Source organism: Thamnophis elegans, chromosome 2 (assembly GCF_009769535.1).
Source record: "Thamnophis elegans isolate rThaEle1 chromosome 2, rThaEle1.pri, whole genome shotgun sequence".
Taxonomy (NCBI): domain Eukaryota; kingdom Metazoa; phylum Chordata; class Lepidosauria; order Squamata; family Colubridae; genus Thamnophis; species Thamnophis elegans.
The window spans coordinates 1,466,489-1,490,155 of NC_045542.1; the positions used below are offsets into that span (position 1 = coordinate 1,466,489).

At 42.7% G+C, this 23,667-nt stretch overlaps 2 protein-coding genes across 3 annotated transcripts in view; one reads left to right on the forward strand and one right to left on the reverse strand.

The window, feature by feature from the left end:
• The window catches only part of CCDC151 (coiled-coil domain containing 151), a 30,296-nt gene extending 26,667 nt beyond the window's left edge, over positions 1 to 3,629 (reverse strand). The window contains exons 1-2 of one of the 2 annotated variants that reach the window (XM_032209338.1): positions 3,204 to 3,629; positions 2,391 to 2,613 (exon numbers count right to left, since the gene is read on the reverse strand). In XM_032209338.1, the coding sequence (XP_032065229.1) occupies positions 2,391 to 2,472 (82 nt within the window). In that variant the 5' untranslated portion in view covers positions 2,473 to 2,613; positions 3,204 to 3,629. Of the gene's footprint in view, positions 1 to 2,390; positions 2,861 to 3,203 lie in introns of those variants that run through there. The other variant, XM_032209337.1, reaches the window with a different exon arrangement.
• PRKCSH (protein kinase C substrate 80K-H) overlaps positions 3,157 to 23,667 on the forward strand; it is a 40,353-nt gene continuing 19,842 nt past the window's right edge. Inside the window, exons 1-12 of the mRNA XM_032209339.1 lie at positions 3,157 to 3,257; positions 6,741 to 6,853; positions 8,990 to 9,106; positions 10,286 to 10,381; positions 10,874 to 10,931; positions 12,327 to 12,444; positions 13,823 to 13,952; positions 15,844 to 15,928; positions 16,897 to 16,975; positions 19,042 to 19,128; positions 20,427 to 20,585; positions 22,925 to 23,021. Of these exons, the coding sequence (XP_032065230.1) occupies positions 6,766 to 6,853; positions 8,990 to 9,106; positions 10,286 to 10,381; positions 10,874 to 10,931; positions 12,327 to 12,444; positions 13,823 to 13,952; positions 15,844 to 15,928; positions 16,897 to 16,975; positions 19,042 to 19,128; positions 20,427 to 20,585; positions 22,925 to 23,021 (1,114 nt within the window). The 5' untranslated portion in view covers positions 3,157 to 3,257; positions 6,741 to 6,765. The remainder of the gene's footprint in view (positions 3,258 to 6,740; positions 6,854 to 8,989; positions 9,107 to 10,285; positions 10,382 to 10,873; positions 10,932 to 12,326; positions 12,445 to 13,822; positions 13,953 to 15,843; positions 15,929 to 16,896; positions 16,976 to 19,041; positions 19,129 to 20,426; positions 20,586 to 22,924; positions 23,022 to 23,667) is intronic.

Genomic DNA, 23,667 nt, shown 5'->3' on the forward strand with positions numbered 1-23,667 from the left:
ACTGTGGAACCGGTGGGCGGTTAAATTTTTTTACTACTAACAGAGATACAAAAGTGGGCGGTAGGTACAAAAAGGTTGACTACCCGGATCTAAGGGATTAAAACAGCAAAGTTGTTGGGGGAAAGTTTAAGATGAAAGTTGACAGAAGGGTGGAAGGCATTAATGTATGTTTTTTCAGATTTTTTTTCTATCTTTGTTTTATATACGTATTTATTTTTTGAGTCTGTGGTCTATTTGGTCTAATTCCTCTTATTTCACCATAGAAGTTTACAAGAGCAAAGAGTCACCTTCGAGGCACAACGAAGCTTCTTTCTAAATGTCCATAAGTTTTGTCATTTATATTTAGGGGCTGTACCTATCCTGTCCTTTTCCTCTCACCTTCTATATAAGAGCCGAGGTGGCGCAGTGGTTAGAGCGCAGTACTGCAGGCCACTTCAGCTGACTGCTATCTGCAGTTCAGCGGTTCAAATCTCACCGGCTCAAGGTCGACTCAGCCTTCCATCCTTCCGAGGTGGGTGAAATGAGGACCCGGACTGTGGGGGCGATATGCTGACTCTGTAAACCGCTTAGAGAGGGCTGAAAGCCCTATGAAGCGGTATATAAGTCTAACTGCTATTGCTATCTCTCTCTCTCTCTGTCTCTATCTATCTATCTATCTATCTATCTATCTATCTATCTATCTATCTATCTATATCTATCTATCTATCTATCTATCTATATATATATATATATATATATATATGTTTTTTTTTTATTTGTGCTTCAGCTGATAAGGAGGAGACCTGTGGCTTAATTGCTAAGACGTTTGCCTAAGATGCAATACAGCACAGGTTCGAATCCCAGTAAGGGTATGGCTAGCTGATGAGAGCTAAATAGCTTGAAATAGATCTATACTAGTCTCCCTTTATTTATTTATCAGCACAAATTAAAAAAAAAAGACAAATATAACAAAGGCAACAGTAAAAATATTGGGTTTCTGTCGTGATGGACTCTTGTGATGAGCCGATTGACAGATGATGGAAGCAGTTAGCTTCCTCCCATAATTGGGGCTTACCAGGGGTTGTGACACTAAATATGTATGTATGTATGTATGTATGTATGTATGTATGATGTATGTATGTATGTCCGTCCATCCATATCTCCGATCTATCTATCATCTATCTATCTATCTATCTATCTATCTATCTATCTATCTATCTATCTATCTCTCTCTCTCTCTCTCTCTATCTATCTATCTATCTATCATCTATCTATCTATCTATCTATCTATCTATCTATCATCTATCTATCTATCATTTATCTATAATTTATCTATCATCTATCTATCTATCTATCTATCTATCTATCTATCAATTATCTATCTATCTATCTATCTATCTATCATCTATCTATCTATCTATCTATCTATCTATCTATCATCTATCTATCTATCTATCTATCTATCTATCTATCTATCTATCTATCTATCTATCTATAGCCAAGGTGGCGCAGTGGTTAGAGTGCAGCACTGCAGGCCACTTCAGCTGACTGCTATCTGCAGTTCGGCTGTTCAAATCTCACCGGCTCAGGGTTGACTCAGCCTTCCATCCTTCCGAGGTGGGTGAAATGAGGACCCGGATTGTTGTTGGGGGGCGATATGCTGACTCTGTAAACCGCTTAGAGAGGTGTGAAAGCCCTATGAAGCGGTATATAAGTCTAACTGCTATTGCTATTGCAGTTCAGCAGTTCAGCGATTCTAATCTCACCGGCTCAAAGGTTGACTCAGCCTTCCATCCTTCCGAGGTGGGTAAAATGAGGACCCGGATTGTTGTTGGGGGCAAATATGCTGACTCTGTAAACTGCTTAGAGAGGGCCGAAAGCCCTATGAAGCGGTATATAAGTCTAACTGCTATTGCTTGAAGAGCCGAGGTGGCGCCGTGGTTAGGGTGCAGCACTGCAGGCCACTTCAGCTGACTGCTAGATCAGCAGTTCAGCGGTTCAAATCTCACCGGCTCAAGGTTGACTCAGCCTTCCATCCTTCCGAGGTGGGTGAAATGAGGACCCGGATTGTTGGGGGCAATATATGCTGACTCTATAAACCGCTTAGAGAGGACTGAAAGCCCTATGAAGCGGTATATAAGTCTAACTGCCATTGCTATTGCTATTGCTAGAGTGCTGTACTGCAGGCCACTTCAGCTGACTGCTATCTGCAGTTCTGCGGTTCTAATCTCACCGGCTCAGGGTTGACTCAGCCTTCCATCCTTCCGAGGTGGGTGAAATGAGGACCCAGATTGTTGTTGGGGGCAAATATGCTGACTCTGTAAACCGCTTAGAGAGGGCTGGAAGCCCTATGAAGCGGTATAGAAGTCGAACTGCTGTTGCTATATTGCTATATTTCCAGCGCCCCTTACCTAGAAGCTGGATCTTGCTTTGCAGCTCCGATATCTGCTCGTGGATAGGGGGCCTGATTCCTTCCAGGTGTGTCACTGGCATGGCGGCAGTGGTGGTGGTGGTGGTGGTGAGAGGGTGGAGGAAAGGTTAAGTGGAGAGGAGGCACCAGCGTGGCTCCACCGGGGCTTCCTGAGGTAACAGGTAAATTCTTCGGGGGCTGCAGGGGGCTAAACAGGGAATGCTCTGGAAAGGAAAACGAAGTTACCACACGTATACAGACACTCTTGGCCGCAAACGGTGCTTCGGCCTGAGGGACCTTCGAGCCCCCTCCCCACAGAGGCCGCCGCCGCCGCCGCTGCTCATCCAGGCTCTCCCCGCGCCCTTTGTCGGCGGCCGCCGCCGCTCACTCGCCCACCCGCATCCCTACGCCTAGATGGGGCTCCATGGCAACCGCTTCCGACGCAAAGCGCTCATTGGTGGAAAGAGCGGCTCCTGCAGAGCATGATGGGGGGAAAGGTCAAACTCCGCCGGAAGCGGGGCCGGAAGTACCCTACACAGGGCGTGGGGGGGGGGAATAATAAATTATTATTAAACTTGTCGCGCAGGGGGATGGAAATGGAAACATTTCCATCTCAAGCAACAAATAAAGGCGAGCTGCGGTTAAAATCTTTTGGCCGAATCGTATTGCGCGGGCCGCCGCATGGAGGGGAAAAAAGGAAAGGCACTTCCGCCACTCTCATGATGGTCGCGAAGCCAAAAAATAACGGCGACTGGGAGAAAAAGGGCCGTTTGGAGTCCCCGCCCCCTCCGCAAGCGGATGTCCCACCACTTACTTCCGGTGCCGAGGCGGTGGGGCGTCTTTCCACGAGAGTTTCGGCGGGAGGCGGGTAAGGAGGGCGGCGGTGCGGGGGGCGCATTCACGGGCAGGGCCGCGCCGGTCGGAGGCCGCTGTTTGGGGTTGCCCGGAGATTGGGGTGGGGGGGGGGGGGAACGCGGAGCTCTGCTGGCCCGGCCCCTCTGCTTGGCTCTCGGTGTCCTTAGTCGCTCTTAGCCACGTAGGTAGAGAGCCCGCTGGGTGAGCCTCCTCGGCCCCCCGCAAGCTTCCCTCAACCCGCTGCTGTTCTGGTCGCCGGTTTTTGTAGCCTTCGCCCTCCGTGGAGAGGATGGGCGGCAGAATTCTAGCCTAGAAATGGCTGAGATAATTATTTGCATTTAATAAAATTGTATTTGTATTTAATAAAAGTATAGGCCGCCCAATCCCAAAGGACTCCGGGCGTCTTACAGAAGTAAATTTAAAAAAAAAAAAAGAATTAAAAACATAAAGAATTAAAAACATAAGAATTAAAAACATAAAGAATTGAAAGCATAAAGAATTAAAAATAATTAGCCATTGTTGCCTTTAATGTACGCTTCTCGTTGAGGACCCGGATTGTTGTTGGGGGCGATATGCTGACTCTGTAAACCGCTTAGAGGGGGCTGAAAGCCCTATGAAGCGGTATATAAGTCTAACTGCTATTGCTATTGCTATTCAGTCTTTCTGCAAAAACAAAAAAACCATTCAGGCTTTGTATTATGGTTCACTCTTAAAAGTTTAGCAAACCTAAAGTGCATTCGACTAACATAGAAGTTTGCAAGTTTAATTTTATTTATAGGCCGCCCAATCCCGAAGGACTCCGGGCGGCTTACAGAAGGGAAATAAAGAAAATAAAAATAAAACGAAAGAAAAAGAAAATAAAAATAGAGCAATACTTAATTGTCGATTCTTTGTCCTTTAGGTACAAAGGGCCACATTACTACAAACGGATCAATGAACACTTAATCTTAGTCCTTAATAGCAAAGCTCTGGGTGAACTCAACTTTTAATAACAGAATGGCTAACGTGAATGAGAGGCCGTTGGCCTCGGGTTGTTTATTTTTTTTATTTATGTGCCTATCGGGATACTTCAATTTATAAAAACTATATCTCAGCTGATTAAAAAAAAAGATGTGAGATTTCAGGGTTTTTTTTTAATTTTCCAAAGCTGGTTTAAATTGAAAATAAAATGCTGAGCTACAGTTTTGGACAAGTTGCTGTTTCAAAATGACTCTGGGTGGTGCAGTTAAACTATTAATTGGGAACGTGGAAAGATAATCAAAGTTTGACATAAGCATTGCATGGTAATTTACTAGCTTAATTCTCCAAACGGAGGATTTGTACTTCAAAATGGCAACTGATAATAAGAAGCAAGTGGAATCTTGACCGTGTTAAGTCACGATCATCGTAGCAGAATTTTAAACTCAGAATGTGGGAGGTGCATGTTTCTGAATTATAGGAGTTGCTGGATTTGTGTGGTAGTTTGGAAAACAACAAAGTGTCTTGAGAGGTATTTGGCTCTTGCCAGTTTCATTATTATGTAGAGGGTTTTTTTTTGCAACATTAAGGAAGTGGTTTACCATTAAAAAAACAAATTCTAATTTAGCCTATAACTTCTAGGGTCTCATTGAAATATCAGCTGTAGAGATAGGAAATTCTAGAAAGCAATAGAATGCTAAAGTTCATGTACTCTAAGTTTCAACATATAGGAGAAATACTCATTGCCTATATAATACCATTTTCAAGCAAGTTACTGCACAATAAGGTTGGGAAGGGGAATAATCAACATTTGATTAACAGGGGTGGGGGGAGCTTGAAGTTGACAGTCTTCCGGGGTCAGTAAAATGAGGACCCAGATTGTTGGGGCAATATGCTGACATGGTAAACTGTCCAGAGAGTGCTGTAAAGCCAGCATGTAAGTTTATGTGCTGTTGCTATTTGCAGGAACTTGTAGCGCCTGACTATAGTGCTATTGATTTGATTTATTTTAAAGGATGAACTGAAATCTCTCTTTTGAGGGAAAAGAAACATTCCCTTACATCCTTTGTCAGCTCTTGGAAGTTGAAGAATATGGGAAGCCATACCCAGGCACCAGGTCTTTTATTTTCCAGGGTGGTGACACCTAGTTGCTTCTATTTTGGGCATTACAACTTTATCATCTTGCCATAGGAAAAACCATAAAAATGCTTAGTGTTATGATGCTGCGCATATTCTAAGTTCCTTAGTATATTGTTACCAGAACACAAAATTTGTTAGCATCCTTCTGCCACGTGCAATGAGTAGTCTGATAGTTGTAGAGGCCATTTGGGAGAGCAGAGGAGCTCTCTTAATGTATATATGGCCTAGGACCTGGGTACCTACGAGACCGTCTCCTGCCACATACCTCCCTTAGACTGATAAGATCGCACAGGATGAGCCTTCTCTGGGTGCCATCAGCAGGACAATGCCGGCTGGTGGCGCCTAGGAGTAGGGCCTTCTCTGTTGCCGCTCTGGCCCTATGGAATGAGCTGCCCCCAGAGATCCGGGCCCTCCCCACTCTCGTGGCCTTTCGCAAAGCCATTAAAACCTGGCTTTTCCGGCAGGCCTTCTGATTGGTGTTTGTTGCGTTTCTTTTTTAACTTCGTGTGTCCTATTGTTTTTAAATTCTTTAAATTCTTTTTATTCTGTAAGCCGCCCGGAGTCCTTCGGGATTGGGCGGCATAGAAATCAAATAAATTCAATTCAATTCAATTCTTGTTCAGTTTTGGGATAGTCCTTAATGACTCCAAAATTTGAGATGAGACATTACCATAAGTGGGAGGGAGACACACTGGAATAATTTTAATATGTTTTTGAAGTGGTGGCCTAGTAGTAAAGACGCTTGCCTCCCACTTGAAAGGTGGGGAGTTCATTCCTAGGTGGCGGCAGATGTTTCCTAGGGTGCAAAGAAAAATATACCTGCTGGAACTCTGCATAGGAGACAGGAAGGGCATTGACCAGTAAAAGCTCGGCTCCATCCAATCACCCGGACCTTACCCCGAATTAGAGGGTTATAGGGTCATAAAAAGAGAGAAAATTATATCAAAAAAAGTACAAGTTTTGGTCAAGAACACAAGTATTTACCAATTCTGTAAATTCTGAAGCTGAAAATAAATCTTTGGACTTGCATTTTAGGCACTCGGGATATCAGTTTCATAGAGTTTTTTTGATTGCAGAGAAAAATATAAATCACATGTGAGGATCCTACCTGAAACTTGGGTAACTTAATACAGAGTTTTATTTAAAATAAAATTGGATGAGAGGAAGGAATATTCCGCATCTTCCTCCTCCATATATTCATGGTAACAGGAAAGTTCATTATTTGATTTATAGGGCCACTCATCTAAATAAGGGGCTCTGGGTGGCAAACAGAATTAAAATAAAAAGCAAATATTGCAGAAATTAAAATCCAAAACAGCCGTGAAACGTCAAATCACCAATACAGCCAAGAAGTGGAAGTTTCTAGAGTAACAAGTCCTTTGTTTGCATTTTGTTCCAGGAGTTGCTGGTTTTGACCTTCCATTATGCTGCTTCTATATCTTGGAGTGCTCTCACTTTCCGGCTTGGCTCATCCTGTGGAAGTGAAGCGTCCACGGGGGGTCTCCCTCACAAGTGAGTTTTCAAGCAGATAATACAGGTGGTCCTCAACTTACAATTGAGCCCAACGTTTATGTTGCTAAGTGGGTCATTCATTGTCAAAGTGGTCTGGTTTCAAAAAAAGTGTCCTGCTCCACCATCATGGATTTTGATGAAATGTGGTGTGAACATGCACACATGCCCCCAACGAACATTGGTAAAGTGTTAGGTTTGCCAATGCAATACTTGCGGAGATACAGTCATTTGTTTGACCCCCCATACCGCAGCCTTCTACAGTAGGACTCTGAGGTTTCAGAGGTTTCGGCCAACTTTGCTCCAAATTATCTAGCTGGAGATCACTCATGAGAATACTTTAATTATTTTGTTTAATGGAGCAAAGAAGTTGTACGAGATGGCCAAGTTTTGTTTCTCTCAACAAAATATTGCCGGAGATATTATGTCTCAAAGTTGCTGAAACCTCAGAGTCCTACTGTAGAAGGTTGTGGCTCTGCAAGTATTACATCGGCAAATGTAACACTTAATGTTTCTTGGGGATATGTGTGCATGTTCACACAATCGAAATCTGTAATGGTTGAGCAGAGAGTCCCAGACCACTTGACATGGAATGACCCAAGTGAAAAATTCGTTAAGTGAGTTTTGCTCCATTTTGCAACTTTTCTTGCCATATTTGTTAAGTGAATCACTGCAGAATCACTGCAGTTGTTAAATTAGCAACACAGTAAAGTGATTCTGGTTTCCCTGTTGGCTTTGCTTGTCAGAAGGTTGCAAAAGATACATGACCCAGAGACGCTACAACTGTCATAAATGTGAGTCGTCAAGTCTCTGAATGCAAATCACATGGCCATGGGGATACTATAATGGCCATAAGTGTGAAAAGGGTGGTAGCTCACTTTTTTTCACTTTTGTCAGGCCTGCCTCCTTCAATATCCAAGAAGGAGAAACCTCAACTCCACGTTAATAGAGATAAAGTACTTTTACTAGATATGAAGTGAAAGCAGCTAAAAGGAAAGCAAGATCTGAGCCAGAAAGGCGCAAATATGTACATATCAAACATTTACCCAGCACCCTCCCCCCCAAAGAGCCGAGGTGGCGCAGTGGTTAGGGTGCAGCACTGCAGGCCACTTCAGCTGACCGTTATCTGCAGTTCGGCTGTTCTAATCTCACCGGCTCAAGGTTGACTCAGCCTTCCATCCTTCCGAGGTGGGTGAAATGAGGACCCGGATTGTTGTTGGGGGCGATATGCTGACTCTGTAAACCGCTTAGAGAGGGCTGAACTGCTATTGCTATTGTTATTGCTAATTCCTCAACCCAGTGTCCAATCTGCAACTCCCTAAGGTGTCATGTGTGGTGCATCTTCAAAAAGCCTCATCAAGTTGGTATGCAAGATGGTTGGTCTTGACCAAGTCTAAACCCAGGCCACCAGCATGCACAGAAGATGGTGAGAACAAAACTCCCTTCTTCATAACTCCTCCGGCACCAGTAATTCCCCCTCCCAAGTATCTCAAGCCCCCTCCCCTCCGTTTCTATGGCAGCCGATAGCAAGCAAGGAAAGTAGAGGCTGACACATAACTTTGAATGGTCACTGAGTGAATTGTTGTGAGTCGAGGACTACCTGTAGGTTAAATGGCAGGTCTGATCTCCTCTTACAGTGTGTCACTTGAACAGTTTCATTATTTCTAGCAATCGGAGGTTGGAAACACATCATGTCTATGTTTTTGCATTATAAATCAAAAGATTGTATCCATGTTGTATAAGAAAACCTCCATAATTCTCCAATGTTTGTTTTCTTGGATTTAAAATGGAGGTATAAGAGAGAAAACTGGTCATCTGAAGAGAGGTTTAAAGCAAATGAGTTACTTAAAAGAAAACAATTTAGTGTTTGAAGTTTGTTTAGATATGCAGCTTCCTCGTGTCCTCAAAACTGATTTGTTTTGAATGCTAACAATAAGCTACGGAAGTGGAGTGATTACTAATTGCATCCTGCTCAGCATCTTTTTTTTTGTCATTTAAAATATGTTATATAGATATAAGATATGGAATGACTTAACTAGACTTGGAATATTAAATGCTGAATACTTTTCTGAATTGACATATCTTTTTTTTCCAGTATTTTTTCTTGCTTAAATCTAAGTGTGTGTATGTTGTTTTTAGACCATCACTTCTATGATGAATCAAAATCATTCACCTGTCTTGATGGCTCTGCAACAATATCCTTTGATAGAGTCAATGATGATTACTGTGATTGCAAAGATGGCTCAGATGAGCCAGGTAAGTAGGGCGTATTTAAATTTTGCCTTATTTGCACATATTGCCTTCCCCATCCCAGCTCTTGTAATTACTGCTCTAAGTATGTTTGCTAGTATTGCATCTCACATCAACCAACATGTATCTCTCTCTTAACAAGGGATAGTAACTGATCTTGAAGTGCTCCCATCCCCATTAATTTTATTAGATTGATTTTTGATGTTGATGTTTAATAAATTTATAGGCCGCCCAATCCCGAAGGACTCCGAGCGGCTTACAACAATACATTTAAAAAAGAAAAGTTAAAAACATAGAAACATAGGTTAAAAAGCCACAACATCCACCCAGTCTAATCGGGGCTGGAACTCAATCATGAGTTCAACAGCCCGGGGCCTGCCGGAAGAGCCAGGTCTTAATAGCCCTTTGGAAGGCCATGAGAGTGGGTAGGGTCCGGATCTCTGGGGGTAGATCGTTCCAGAGGGTCAGAGCGGCTACAGAGAAGGCCCTCCCTGTGCGATCTTATCGGTCGTTGGGAAATATGTGGCAGAAGAAGGTTTTAAGATTGCTTAAGCAGTTAAACACCAATCTCTGAAGATTTTCTTGAAATTTGGTATCTAGACATAAAACCATAATATTTATGATGTAGATGATAGTAAGTGACTTCCCACTGTAAAATAGGACACAGATGGCCTAGATAAAAATAATTGTACTTAAAAAATACAAATTTTGAATTAAAACATTAAAATGAAATATAATATTGTACATATCAATTGATAGAATCCAAATTCTCTACTGTTACAGGTCTTTTTTTTTTTTTTTTTAAATCTCCGGAAGTTCTTAAAAATCTGCTTTGATTTATGGAAGAGTCTGTTTCTTATATATTTCAGTGTCATAGCTTTGGGACACCTTATGGCTTTAGCAAGTAAATTGTGATAGCTGTGAGAAATTAAATTAATATAAATTAACCCACACGCAAGCTCTGTATAGTTCGAGAGCTTGCACCTGTGGCTTCATTTATACTTCCTTCTCTTCCCCAGCCCCCCCTTCCCCCCCCCTTTGGTTTAACATACAACTGCCTTGTGTTTTGTAACTTTGTTTGTTTTTTTTCCCCTCCCTTGAATTGTGAGCCGCCCTGAGTCCCTTCAGGGAAAAGGGCGGCATACAAATAAAGTAAATTCAAATTCAAATTGTCCTTCTCCCCAGGAACTGCTGCATGTCCCAATGGCCGCTTCCATTGTGCCAATGCCGGATACCGTCCTATGTACATCCCCTCCTCCCGTATCAATGATGGGATCTGCGGTACGTATTGCTACGTGTTGTGAAGGAATTGTTTGGCTCTGAACAGGAGAACTCAAGTGACGTATGCCCTGCACGGCATCGGACCTGGTTACCTGAGAGGCCGCCTCCCGCCAATTACCTCCCAAAGACCGATTCGATCGCACAGACTAGGCCTTCTCCGGATTCCATCTGCCGGCCAATGTCGGCTGGCGACCCCCCAGGGGAGGGCCTTCTCTGTTGCAGCTCCGGCCCTCTGGAACGAGCTCCCCGTTGAGATCCGGACTCTTACGACCCTCCCGGCCTTCCATAAGACCTGGCTGTTCCGGCGGGCCTGGGGCTGTTGAAGTATCCAGCCCCACTTTAATTATGAATGTTGTTGTAATTTTAAAGTATTGTCTTATATATCCCCCCTCCCTTTTTTATTGTAAGCCGCCCGGAATCTTCCAGGAGTGGGCGGCATACAAAACTAATAAATACAAATACAAATAATAGTTCTCCCCTTGCCCCCTTTAGATTGCTGTGATACAACTGATGAGTACAATAGCGGCACAATGTGTGAAAATACCTGCAGGTAAGATATTACTTGTTTTAGAAGAAGCCCCTTCCTTGTTCAGAGGATTGATGCGGAAGCAGACTCAGGTACTAGTCATCAAATATACAACTTAGGGGAGAGGGAGGCATTTAGAACAGCTGTTCTTGAGCAGGTTAGTAATAGCAATAGCACTTAGATTTATATACTGCTCCATAGTACTTTACAACGGGGTTCCCCAGCCTGTGGGCCATGACCTACTAGGGGGTGGTGAGGGGATTACAACCGGGCCACAGAAATGGCCAGTGAGCACAAATGTGCGCACGCTCATTGTCACTTGTGCGAGCAATGGATGAATGTGCGTGCCATTTGCGTGAGCAGCAGGCACACATGCATGCCTCTTGTGCAAATGAAGCTGTGTGTGCATGTTTGTTGGCTCCTTGTGCAGAACCATCCTCTCTCTTCTCTCTCCCCCCACCTCCCCCTCTTGCCTTCCCCGGCCCAGCCAGTCTACGAAGCTGGAAACATTGGGGAAACTCTCTGAGCAGCTTACAATGTTAGCATATTGGCCTTAACAATCTGGGTTCTCATTCTACTGACCTTATAAAGATGGAAAGTCAGGATTGAACTCCTGGCAGTGAGCAGAGTCAGCCTGCAATACTGCATTTTAACCACTGCAGCGCTATAGTTCACCCTCCTTTCGGTAATATGGGCCTATCCTAGAACTATTGAAGCCATTTGTAATTCATTGTTTGTGAGCTGAAAATCTAGTTTGGAATTGCCGCTGAGATGCAAAACAGGGTTTTGTTGTGAGAGTAATAGCACCATTCAAGACCAGTAAAAACTGGTCAAACTGTTTTAAGATCTAGAACTTGAGACTTTGTCATGGATGCTTGCATAACAACCGTCATGGGAGTTTCTCTTCACAATTTGGCTGCTAATGGTTATGAAAGGAAATGTCAGCTATCACCAGTTGAACTTTTGAACTTGTAAGATTGTTTTTCCCTCTCAGGATAGTATCTACCACTCCCAATTTTCTTTCATATTTTGCAGATGGGCACAAATAGAACTGAACTTAAACCAGCCACAATGCTTGCTTTTTAAAATTTTCTGTTGATCTTTTAATAATAATAATAATAATTAATTGCAGAATGTGATGCTTTGCAGCATACACAACTTTATAACTGTTCTTTTTAGCTTATTTACTACTATATGGTGTTGAGAATTATGTGCCATGCTTATGACTTTGAAAAGCAGCAATGGCTTTCAAGTTATTAGACAGTCTCCTGCATCCATACCATTCTCTGCCGCTGTGCAGAATTTTTCACTTGTGCAGATTTTTCTAGGTTAGAATTTCTTTTTACCCACTGGTAGATACCATGACTGAGCAATCTCTTGTCCTAAACCTTGGCATTCTATTCTCTTGCCCCTTTGCAGAGAAATGGGCCGAAAGGAGCGGGAGGCACTGAAGCAGATGGCTGAGGTGGCCAAAGAAGGCTTTGAAATCAAGAAGGCCCTGATTGAAGAAGCAAGTAAGAGAAAAGAGGAAAAACAGGTGAGAAAATGTGGAGAAAATGCTTATTGTTAGCTGGGGCTGTAAGTCTGGATATTTTAATTTTTGCCAAAGCACTTTTGGCATGTTGAGAGGGGCCAAGTCGGGGTTCTTAGACTGGTTTTTAATATTCAAAGTACAATACTTTGTGATTGTAAAAGCAAAATTTGGGAGTGTGCCCTATTCTTCAGTATGTTCAGTAGACCGGAGTCTTTCTCTACTCTCTATTGTCCTAAGTGCTGATTATCCATATAAGTTTTAAACTGGATATTGTAGGACATGTATGTTATTATTAACATGTAATGTAATGTATGTCAACACAAAATAGTTGCTCAGCAGTTGACTACCTCTGTCCATTTTTTTAATTTTCAATGTATATATGTATGTATGTATGTTTGTTTTCTAAGGTTTTCGTGGGTGTTAGTATGTAGGTCTTTGGTTATTTGGGTTTTCTCCCGTGTAAAATTGGAAGTGTCTTGGCAACGTTTCTATGAAGTCTCATTCCTTTTAACTGCCAGTGGGGGTTTGAGCTGATTGGGTGGGAGCTTGGCTGTGTTCTGATTGGTTGGGGGTTTGTGTTTCATGTAAGGATAGGAGGGGTTTAAAGTGGCTAATGGTGCAGTTGCGGTCTGGCTTCTGGTCCTTGGTCAGACAGGATATGTCACCACCAAACATCCACGAAGAAAGCAGACAAAAACCCACCCTGATGATGAGGCACGACCAAGGACCAGAAGCTAACAAAAATGTAACAAAAAGGCAACAGTAAAAATATTGGGTTTCTGCCTGGATGGTCTCTTGTGACGAGCCGAAGGACAGAGAATGGAAGTAGTGATCTTCCTCCCATGTTTGGGCATACCGGGGGTTGTAAAATATCTAATAGATACCTTTCACCCTGGCTTCGCTGATAACGGATAAGAGCCTGTGGCCTAATGGCTAAGAAGTCTGCCTAGTATGTAATATAGCCCAGGTTCAAATCCCAGTAAGGGTATGGCTAGCTGATGAGAGCTAAATAGCTTGAAATAGATCTATACTAGTCTCCCTTTATTTATTTATCAGCACAAATACAACATACACACACACACACACACACAATTCAAAGTGGTGAACATTTATAATGTGTCTTCCTCCTTCCTTCCTCCCTGTGAGGAGAATTGGAATGAGGGAATGAGTGGCCCAGCCAGTCAGTCTCTCAATCCAACTCACTTGTATGCGTCCATGCATACGGTACATACAACCATATTTGTATTGCCATACAAATCTGCCATATCTTGCAAGATGGTTAACTGGAATTCAAGCAGGAATTGGTTACAGATCCGTAATGCTTTCTCATGAAGCTATTTGGATTTGGACAAAATTCCCATTTTCTTTCCTCTCTTTGTAGAAAAAACTAACAGAATTACAGGAGGGTAAGAATTCTGTGGAGGAACAAGTGGAGGCATTACGGGTAGCAAAGGAAGCTGCTGAGAAACCTGAAAAAGAGGCCAAAGATATCCACCAGAAAGCCTGGGAAGGTCAGTCTGGGTGGCCGATTGCTTTAATGATACGGAATATTAGCATCTTTCCTCTTAAAAGAATGGAGGAGATTTTGGTCTACGTTAGAACTGCAGTGGGTGGCAATGAATGAAATGAAATGAAAACAATGACATTTTTTCTTACCTGACATGACAGGATGCCTGAGAAAATTTGTGAGATTTGGGGAAACAATGGCAAATGTACGAACCTGGTTCAGAAAGCTACATTTCTACAGTTTGGAATGTGCAAAGCTGAATGTCCTGGTGTGGGCATTCCTCTGGCTCTTGTGATTTTACATAGTGCATAAGTCCGTGATGGCAAACCTATGGCACGTGGAGCCATTTGTCAGGGCACGTGAGGCGTTGCCCTGTCGGCTGGCCAGCGTGCATGCCAAGTCACTTCTAGTTTGGCCGTCGGGCCATTTTTCACCCTTTGGAGCCTTCATGGGAGCCTCCTGAAGGCTCCGGAGGTCAAAAATCGGCCTTATGGGGAACCTGGAAGTCACTTCTGGTTTGCTCATAGCGCTGGTTTTTGCCTTCCGGAGCTCTCAGGTAAGCCTCCTGAAGGCCCCTGAAGGCTCCGGAGGTTGAAAATCGGCCCTACGACAAACCGGAAGTCACCATTTCCAAACTTCCGGGTTCCCCGTACATCTGTTTCTTGCCCTCCAAAGGCTTCAGGGAAGTGGAAGGTGTTGGGGGGGGGCAGGGCGGGGGAGGCTGTTTTTGCCTTCCCCAGGCTTCTAGAAAGCCTCTGGAGCCTGGGGAAGGCAAAAAAACTGTGGCAAAAGGAGGGGTGGTGGTTGCTGATCACGCGGATGTGCGCACTCTGGGGGGGGGTCATGCTCGTAGCATGGGTGTGGCACGCTGGCGCACGACACCCCCCCCCCCCCCGTGCTCCCCCTGCTTTGGGCACGGTAGCCAAAAAAGGTTTTTGACATCACTGGCATAAGTGATATGTGTGATCTTGGAGACCTCTTTAATATTCAGAATAATAGCAGAAGTGAAGTGTATATCTTCAGTTGTTTATGGGAGTATAGATAGTCCCCAATTTACAACTGTAATTGAATCTGCAATTTTGGTCATAAGTCACGACAGTCGTAAAGCACATCACCAGATGACCACGCATGATTTTACAACCTTTTGGGGGGGGGGTCATTAAGTGAACATAGCCGTTGTAAAGTCAACCTATTGTTTGCCAGGGGTTTTTTTGTTTTCGTTTTTTGCTAGAAACCAGAGGTAAATGGCAAAAATATTGTAAACTGTGGGATGCTGCCAAGCGCTATAAATGCAGGCTGATTGCCAAGCATCCAAAATGTCACGTGATAGCAATAGCAGTAGCAGTTAGACTTATATACCGCTTCATAGGGCTTTCAGCCCTCTCTAAGAGGTTTACAGAGTCAGCATATCGCCCCCAACAACAATCCGGGTCCTCATTTCACCCACCTCGGAAGGATGGAAGGCTGAGTCAACCTTTGAGCCGGTGAGATTAGAACCGCTGAACTGCAGATAACAGTCAGCTGAAGTGGCCTGCAGTACTGCACCCTAACCACTGCGCCACCTCGGCTCGTGATCCTGGGATGGGAGCAGATCTCAGAATTTGGGATCTGATCATGTCACCTTTTGGACTCTGTTGTAAGCTTTGAACGGTTGCTAAGTGGCCAATTGTAAGGGAAGGATTATGAATTTAAGTGGATACTGATAGCTTAATGGTGGTGTTTTAGAAATTGATAAGCTGTCCTGTAAATTCAAGCCATAACGAGCTTTTGGGTGTGGTCTAGATTTCTGTTATCCTGATGTTTCATCAGCAGCTGTGACTGTCATCTTCAGAGGCAGAGAGACCTCACTCTAAGATGGGTTCTTTAAAATAAATTATGTGTCTGCTTTGCAATAGAAAAGAAAGCAGCTGAGAAAGCAGCACAGGATCAATCCAAAGCGGAAGAGGCTTTTTATAAATTGGATGATAACACAGATGGAATGTGAGTCTAATAACAACTTTTTTCAATGGTGGAACTTTTGGGGTGCCTGAATTAAGGGGTGAAAAGAGCAGTTGTTCTACTCCTCCCTTCCCCTAGTGTCTAATCGTACCATTCCTTTGGGGAGCATCCATTACCACCTTCACAAGGGATGCTTTCTTGTTAAATAAACCAGTAAATATGAACCAATCCTTGCAGTAATTCTAATTTTTAAATAATAACCGAGCACTTCCTAATCCTACTTCCAAGAAAGAAGATTGTCTAATCCAGGCTCAGTGGTTCACCGACAAATGCGCGATAGACATATGTTCGATGACAAAACCGTGACGACAAAACCGCGACGTCAGAATCGCTAATTGATTTTCGACAATAGCGCAATGACAAATGCGCAATTACAAAATTGCGCATACATACGTTATAACCCTAACCCTAAATTTTTTTTCCATTTTATTGTCATCGCGCTTTTGTCGATGCGATTCTGACATCACGAATTTGTGGCCGAGATTTTGTCATTGCGGTTTTGTCGGCGCGCATTTGCCGGCTCACGGTCTCAATTGCTCTTTCTCTCTTTTTGAGGCAAGATGCTCAGTTGCCAGAAATACCTTATGGTGTAAATCAGCAGTCTCCATCCTTTTGGGCTTGGTGGACGGGGGAGGGGGTGGTTCTGTGTGAGTGACAGGTGCGCACGCAAGCATGTGCAACTCCATTTGCACAAGTGGAGCTGCGTGTGAGCTTGCCCACCGTTTGTGCAGCTCAGTTCTGAACACACCATGGCCCAGTAGTGGGTCATAGCTGTGAGTTTGGGGGGCCCCTGCTGTAAATCTTCAAGACCAATTTTTGCTGAAAATACCTATTTTTGATTAAAATAAAAACAAAAAAAAAACTAGTTTCATGATGGCAGTTCTTGTTTCCAAATTTTGGCCAGCTGGCTCTCACTCTTAACTGGCTTATTTCCCTTCCTGCTTCTCCAGGATATCTGTTGTAGAACTTCAGGCACACCCTGAGCTAGATGTCGATGGGGATGGGATCTTATCAGAAACGGAAGCCCAGGTAAGAAAGGAAATACTTAACTGTTCTGACCCCCTTCCTCTGTCCAGTAACGAATGCCGAGACAAGCTTAACTGGAATGTACTTTAATAGCAAGAAACCAAAACCTCGGTGGCTGAAAGCCAAGCATAACAAACGGATAAGGACCTTGGCAGCAATCCAGCCTGCCAAGGTAGTTACAAAAGTTCTCCAACTTTTAGTCAACGCGTTGACTTCTGCAAAGAGGGGCGTGTGCACAAGCAGTCTTTTTATAGTCTGGAGAGGAGCCTAATTACCACCAGCTGAGTGCAATTACCTCCTGTACTTGCGCAACTGTTCCTGACGCCTAGTAGCTCTTTGATGGCGTGCATCCAGGAACAACTCACTGCTGGCGTCCGGCTCACTCTCCCTTGTCTCCTCCCCACTGGTCCAAGGCTCAGGTGCCTCCTGGTGGCCAACCAGTCCCTCTCTGTGCCCTGCTCGGAGTCGGAACCCTGTCCAGGGTCCTCCACATCCTCCAGAGCCGACTCGTAGGGCCCCTCGCTGTCGGAGTCTGGTGGCAGCTCCAACGGCTCCTGCTGGGCCACAACAAGGTACTATTGGTGGTATATCCAGACTGGTCCATTTTTAATGTTTATTAGCGGTTATAAGGAAAGATCAGAGCTGCAAAAGATGGAGCCACGTTGCCAAAGGTATATGAGAGAAATGGCTCCTGCTGGGCCACAACACTTAACTCTCAATGAAGGCTCTTCGGACTCAAGCAGGAGTTTTCATCTTTCAAGAATTTTCTATTCCTTGTGTGATTCTTCTGTCACTCTTTCATGTAAGATCAGAGTGGATATTACTTTAAATTTGGAAGGAAGCAAAAGTTGTGGGTACAAATCAGGTCAGATGCTCTTGGCGTAGCAGACATGACTGTGAAGTCATTTTCTTTAACCAGTTCCTCTTTCAGCCATTTCCGCCGTGCCTTTTCCTATTTGTTCTTAGTAGCTCTCTCTATGGGTGCCTGGTTGCCTGGCAAGAGGTACTGGATCTTCAGCGTTTATTGCATCGATGACTAGTCTGTTCATCTTCCAAGGTCAAGAGCAAAAACATGCCATTTATCTGAGAGCCATGGCTAACTTCCACGTGGTGATGTCATTTGCAGAACAATTAACATTTTCTGTGCTTTGCAGTATTACTTCCTAGGGCTGTAAAAAATGTTGATTCTATAAGACTCTTCCCAAAGTATTTTTTTTAGTTATGTGACAATGGAAATTCATTTGGAGGCTGAGAGTTAATTTACTTTTAATTCTTCCACCCAAAATACTGTTGACCCATAGGACCAGCATAAGATCTAAGGCAGAAGAAACATTTCCCTATTGTTATCTATAATTAAAGCTGTATACTGCCCAGAGTCACTGTTGTGTGAGTTGGGCAGCTATATAAATTGATTAAATAAACAAATAAATAATTGTCCAGGAATAATACTTTATCTCTTCCTCCCTGCACTAACTTGCTTTTCTAGCAGTTAGTTGGAATTAAAGTGGATTGAAAGCTGCTCACAGCTGAAAAAAAACCCGTGGGAAATACTGTTTTGCACTAGTCACAAACCATTTATGTGAGCAAATTCTGAAGTTATAAACTATGTATTGAATCACTTACTGATTTTTTTTACTTCAGTTTCTTTCTTTTTGGAGACTAAAAAGAGAAAAGGCGATATGAAACACACTTGTAATTTTAAAGAGTTGTGCAGAATTTTAAATATTAATATTCAAAGTTCAACTCCTAAGCTATCTGAAAGCCACCCAGAGTCACAAACATGAGATGGAAGAAAGAAAGAAGGAGGGAGGGAGGAAGGAAGGAAGGAAGGAAGGAAGGAAGAAAGAAAGAAAGGAGAAAGAAAGAAAAGAGAAAAGGAGGGGAAGGAAGGAGAGATTAGGATTACTGTAGTCGTGTTCCTTATTGTAATTGGTCGTATTTAAGAGAAATGCTGTCTTTTTCTTGCAAAGTTCATCCACATACTGAGAAGCGGCAAGTGCATTTGGTAAGTTGTGTTAGTACTTTCATGAGCGCTATACAACGGCTTACTTCTGCTCTTATTCTTCCAGACCCTGCTGGGTAACTTCTTACAGGTGGACAGAGGCCATTTCCAGGACACTGTGTGGCCAGCAATCAAGGAGAAGTTCAAAACAGAGGTCAGTGTCTCAAACCCTTGAGAATAAAGTACTTCTGGAAGAATCGTTTGGAATATATATTTAGAGCAGCTGCTCCTTCATAAGAGGATTCATGCTGGGTGGGCAGACCCATTCTCAGGGGATGGCAGCTTTTATTGATTGATGGTACTTTTAAATCTTGGCAGGCATTAATATTAAGCCTTCTCCTTGGGAAGTGGGCCTGCTCCACACAGTATGAAATTTAATACATAAATATATTTATATCCTGTCTTCCTAGTGCTCATGCAGCACCCAGGGTAGTAAACAGCAATTAAAATGGATGAAAAAGACTGAAAATGTTAATTACAAAGAAAAGTGATACAATCAGGAGCAGACAAATAGCAAAGCAAGAAAATAAAAACCAGATGAAATTTCCTTTCCACATTTAACAAATGCATTTGCTAAATGAAGAATTCCACAAATTGTTTAATGAAGTGAAGGCCAGTTTAGCTACTTCTGACCCATAGCCAGAGCTCCTATCAAGGTTCTTTCACTCTCAATTGCACGTGCAACATAAGCAGTCAGGTTATGGAGAAGAGTCTTTGATGTGGCCAAAATAGTACGGGGAGGCAGTATTGAAGACTGAAGACCTTTCTATGAAGCCTTAGAGCGGGGCTAGTTTGCAAGTTTAATTTTCTGTAAGCCGGGCGGCTTACAGAAAGAGGAAAGAAAGAAAATAAAAATAAAATAAGACAAGTTAAAAACAACACAGATACATTCATTTCAGTTGGGGCTGGACCTCAACAATGAGGTCAACAGCCCCAGGCCTGCCGGAAAAGCCGGGTCTTGACAGCTTTTCTGAAGGCCATGAGAGTGGGCAAGGTCCGGATTTCTGGGGGTAGCTCGTTCCAAAGGGTCGGGGCAGCCACAGAGAAGGCTCTCCTCCGGGGGGCCCACCAGCCGACACTGTCTGGCTGACGGCATCTGAAGGAGGCCCACCCGGTGGGATCTTACCAGCTGCTGGGAGGAGTGTGGCAGTAGGCGGTCTCGCAAGTCAAAACTGGTGGCCTACGGGCCAAATGCATCACACACAGGCCACACCCACCCCAGCTCCACGAAGGGGAAAAATGTCACAAAACATCACGTGACGGCAACATGGGGCCGTGAGTTTGATGCCCTGTACCTTAGACGAAATATACTCTCTTTATTTAGGATTCCCAAATAACATCTGTAGTACTCATTTTTCCTTGCTTCCCAAGTTGTTGAAGAGCCAAATTGAGTTGGTAATCAAGTGCATGAACAGGAGTCGTTTTAGGCTGAATCCAGCTCTCCCTTTACAGGACTCGGCTGAAGAACAGCCTCTAAAGAACACTCCAGTGGAAGAGGAGTCTGATACTCAGCCTGATGCCCAGGTGGACCAGTTACCACCTGAGGAAGACTATGACGAAGATGAGGAAGATGAGGAAGCTGATGATGATAGTTTGGATGAAGAGATGAAGGTATAACATTAAACTGCTGTATGACACCTATCAATGAAATTCACAAGGAAGTTTCTTATTGTATTCCTAACCTAGATTGTGTTTACAAAGCTGTGGTCCCCAGGAAAATGTGTGCAGATTTGCTTATTTTATTTATTCAGTTCTTTATGGTTTGCACGACTTGAGAAGAACTGATCAGTAAATTATGTATTGAGGATAGGGGAAAGAAATGTTTTACTAAACTTTGACCAAATCTTTACTGGTCGCAGAAGTTTGCGACATTAGTTGCATGTATTCAAGCTTCCAAAACAGCTTAATATCCTAAATTACATAAAGACTTCTGCAAGTGCAGATTTCTAGATGATAAATAATCCTATTTCATATTTGGATACGTAGATAAAATCAGGTAGGGACGGGTTTGCTTCCTTCTTAAGGAGCTTTTCAGGTATATAGAAGAAACATAGGTTGAAGAGCCAATAATTGATTTTGGGAGTTGATGGCAAGACGAATTGATGCAAACATTTAATAATACAATACGATGTTGGCTATGTAATAGTATACATGTGGTTGTATGCTATGAAAATGGAAAAATAAAAAAAACTTAAGAAAAAGAAGAAGAAGAAACATAGATTGTGATTAGTGTGAATAATGCAATATATTTGATTTAGTGCAAATTTTAAATTGATGCCAGGTTTCATTTAAAGCAAGCCAAAATCCATAGCACCAGGGTATCACATAGCTGAGGTTTTAGGTGCTAATCATCCTGTGTGTGAAATGTGGAAAAGAAAGGTTTTTTTCAAAGAAAACTTGAAAATTAAGAACTATAGCAGAATACATTATCAATATGGGTTTAACTTCTTTTACTGTTATACAGTATTTCATTAATAAATCCATAAAATTTATATTTTAAATTTTTAATTGCCTATTTCTGTGAAACAGGAACCAATTCTGTTTTCCATAGAAATATTACTTTGAGTAGTGCAAGTTTGATTCATGCGACCATTAATCAACCACATTAATCGAGACCTACCTCTGCCTAATACGGAGCTTCTATAAAAACACACTGGTTTGGTGAAATTTGTGGTTTAAGCAAAAATAAACATTTTCTTCAATGTTCGGAACGTCTCCAAATATTTAAAAAAGAGCATGTATTCCTCTGGAAGTTATTGAATGACAGTTCCCACATTTTTGACCAGGCTACCTGGAGCTTCTAGGAGTTATAATTCAGTGGCATCTTCCATACTACCCAGATCCTTGCATTGCTTTCCAAGTCTTTAAAAATAAACTAGAGAAAAAAAAATATAATTGTCATTATGTCTGCCGCCTCTTATTGTGTTTTGCTTTGCTTTATTTGCAGATTTTTTTTCTCTGTAAAGCCAGATATTCCATAGAGAGTTATGCATGCAATAGTCGTTATCTGTCTTGCAAACCATTTAGACCAACAGCGTTGTCTGCTACATGCTAAACAATTTAGGAGAGATTTAAAAGATGCCACAAAGTCAAGGGCAGCCTTGGTGGCCAAGTACATCTTGCACTTGGAAGGCTGAGCACTGGAGAGGACAAGAGTCACAAACATTAGAATGAGTTGATTTGGGAAAGGACTTGGGGGGGGGGGAGATTTTATTTCTTTTTAAATGTAATATCTTTTTAGGGCGTACACATTCATAGTTTTCCCTACGAAGAGCCGAGGTGGCGCAGTGGTTAGGGTGCAGTACTGCAGGCCACTTCAGCTGACTGTTATCTGCAGTTCAGCGGTTCTAATCTCACCGGTTCAAGGTTGACTCAGCCTTCCATCCTTCCGAGGTGGGTGAAATGAGGACCCAGACTGTGGGGGCGATATGCTGACTCTGTAAACCGCTTAGAGTGGGCTGAAAGCCCTATGAAGCGGTATATAAGTCTAACTGCTATTGCTAACTGTTATTGCTATTGATCTGGGAGATCCAGGTTCTCCTTTAGACATTGACCCCAGCTGGGTGACCTTGGGCCAGCCACACACACTCAGCCTTAAAACAGCATCAGGCTCTGCAGCAAGCCGACCGAACAACAGATCCCTAGTTGTACCATGCAGTGATGGCATCGCTGTGTAAACTGAGCAAGCAGAATGCAAAAAAAAGTGGATCCTGCAATGAATCAGGACAAATGATTAAAAAAAAAGATCTGCTACTTTTAGCTTTAGCAAGGGTTTATTTTTGTTTTCCTGATTTGGTAATGCACTTTCTTTGACACTCTGGTCGCACAGGATCTATAAAGTTAACCTTTTTAGTCAGCTTATTCTGCTTTTCTTCTCATTATTTCCACAAGGGTTATTGATGGATTTCAAAAAAAATGAATAATAATCTTCTGGCTTAATATCTCTGTAGGTCTCATCACCCAAACCATCATCAGATGACAAGGCAGCAGAGGAAGAAGTGGAGAAGATCCCTCCTTATGATGAAGCAACTCAAGCTCTAATTGATGGTAGGCTGATGAAAGTACAATATCAAACTTTTATGGTTGAGGAAGGATCTGGGCAGAAGCAGGTTTTTGCACATAGCCCTGAAGGTTAAAAAAGAGACAACTGCCCTGGTTCACGATTGCTGCCTTAAAACTTTGTGGTAAGGATGACAGTTATAAATGCAACATATATTTACTAATTTTGATAGCTCATATAAAACCGAAACACTAGAATAGTCTACTCTGAATCTGTCTTTGAATAAGTAACCAAAAGATGATAAATATTTTCAAACATCAAGAGGAGATGATAAGGATAAGGACGTTTCAAAGTAAATATTGCGATATTTTTCATAAATTATCTTACAATAGTTCACCAGAGAGGGGATTAGGCTACAACTCCTAATCTCCTAGTCAAAACTCCTATAAGTTTGGCTTATATTGTTCCTGTTAGGATGTTATGGGCAAGACTGCCTCAGGGCTTTGAATTTATGTGGTGTTTTGGCAACTTTGTTGTTATGGTATCTTGAAGAAAGTAATATGGGGCAGCTGATGCTTCACATGACTTTTTATATACCGGGGTTTTTTTGTACTATAAGACGCACCAGTGTATAAGACTCGCCAAAATTTCGAAGAGGTAAGTAAGGAAAAAAAAGGTATTGCTGGGGGCTGG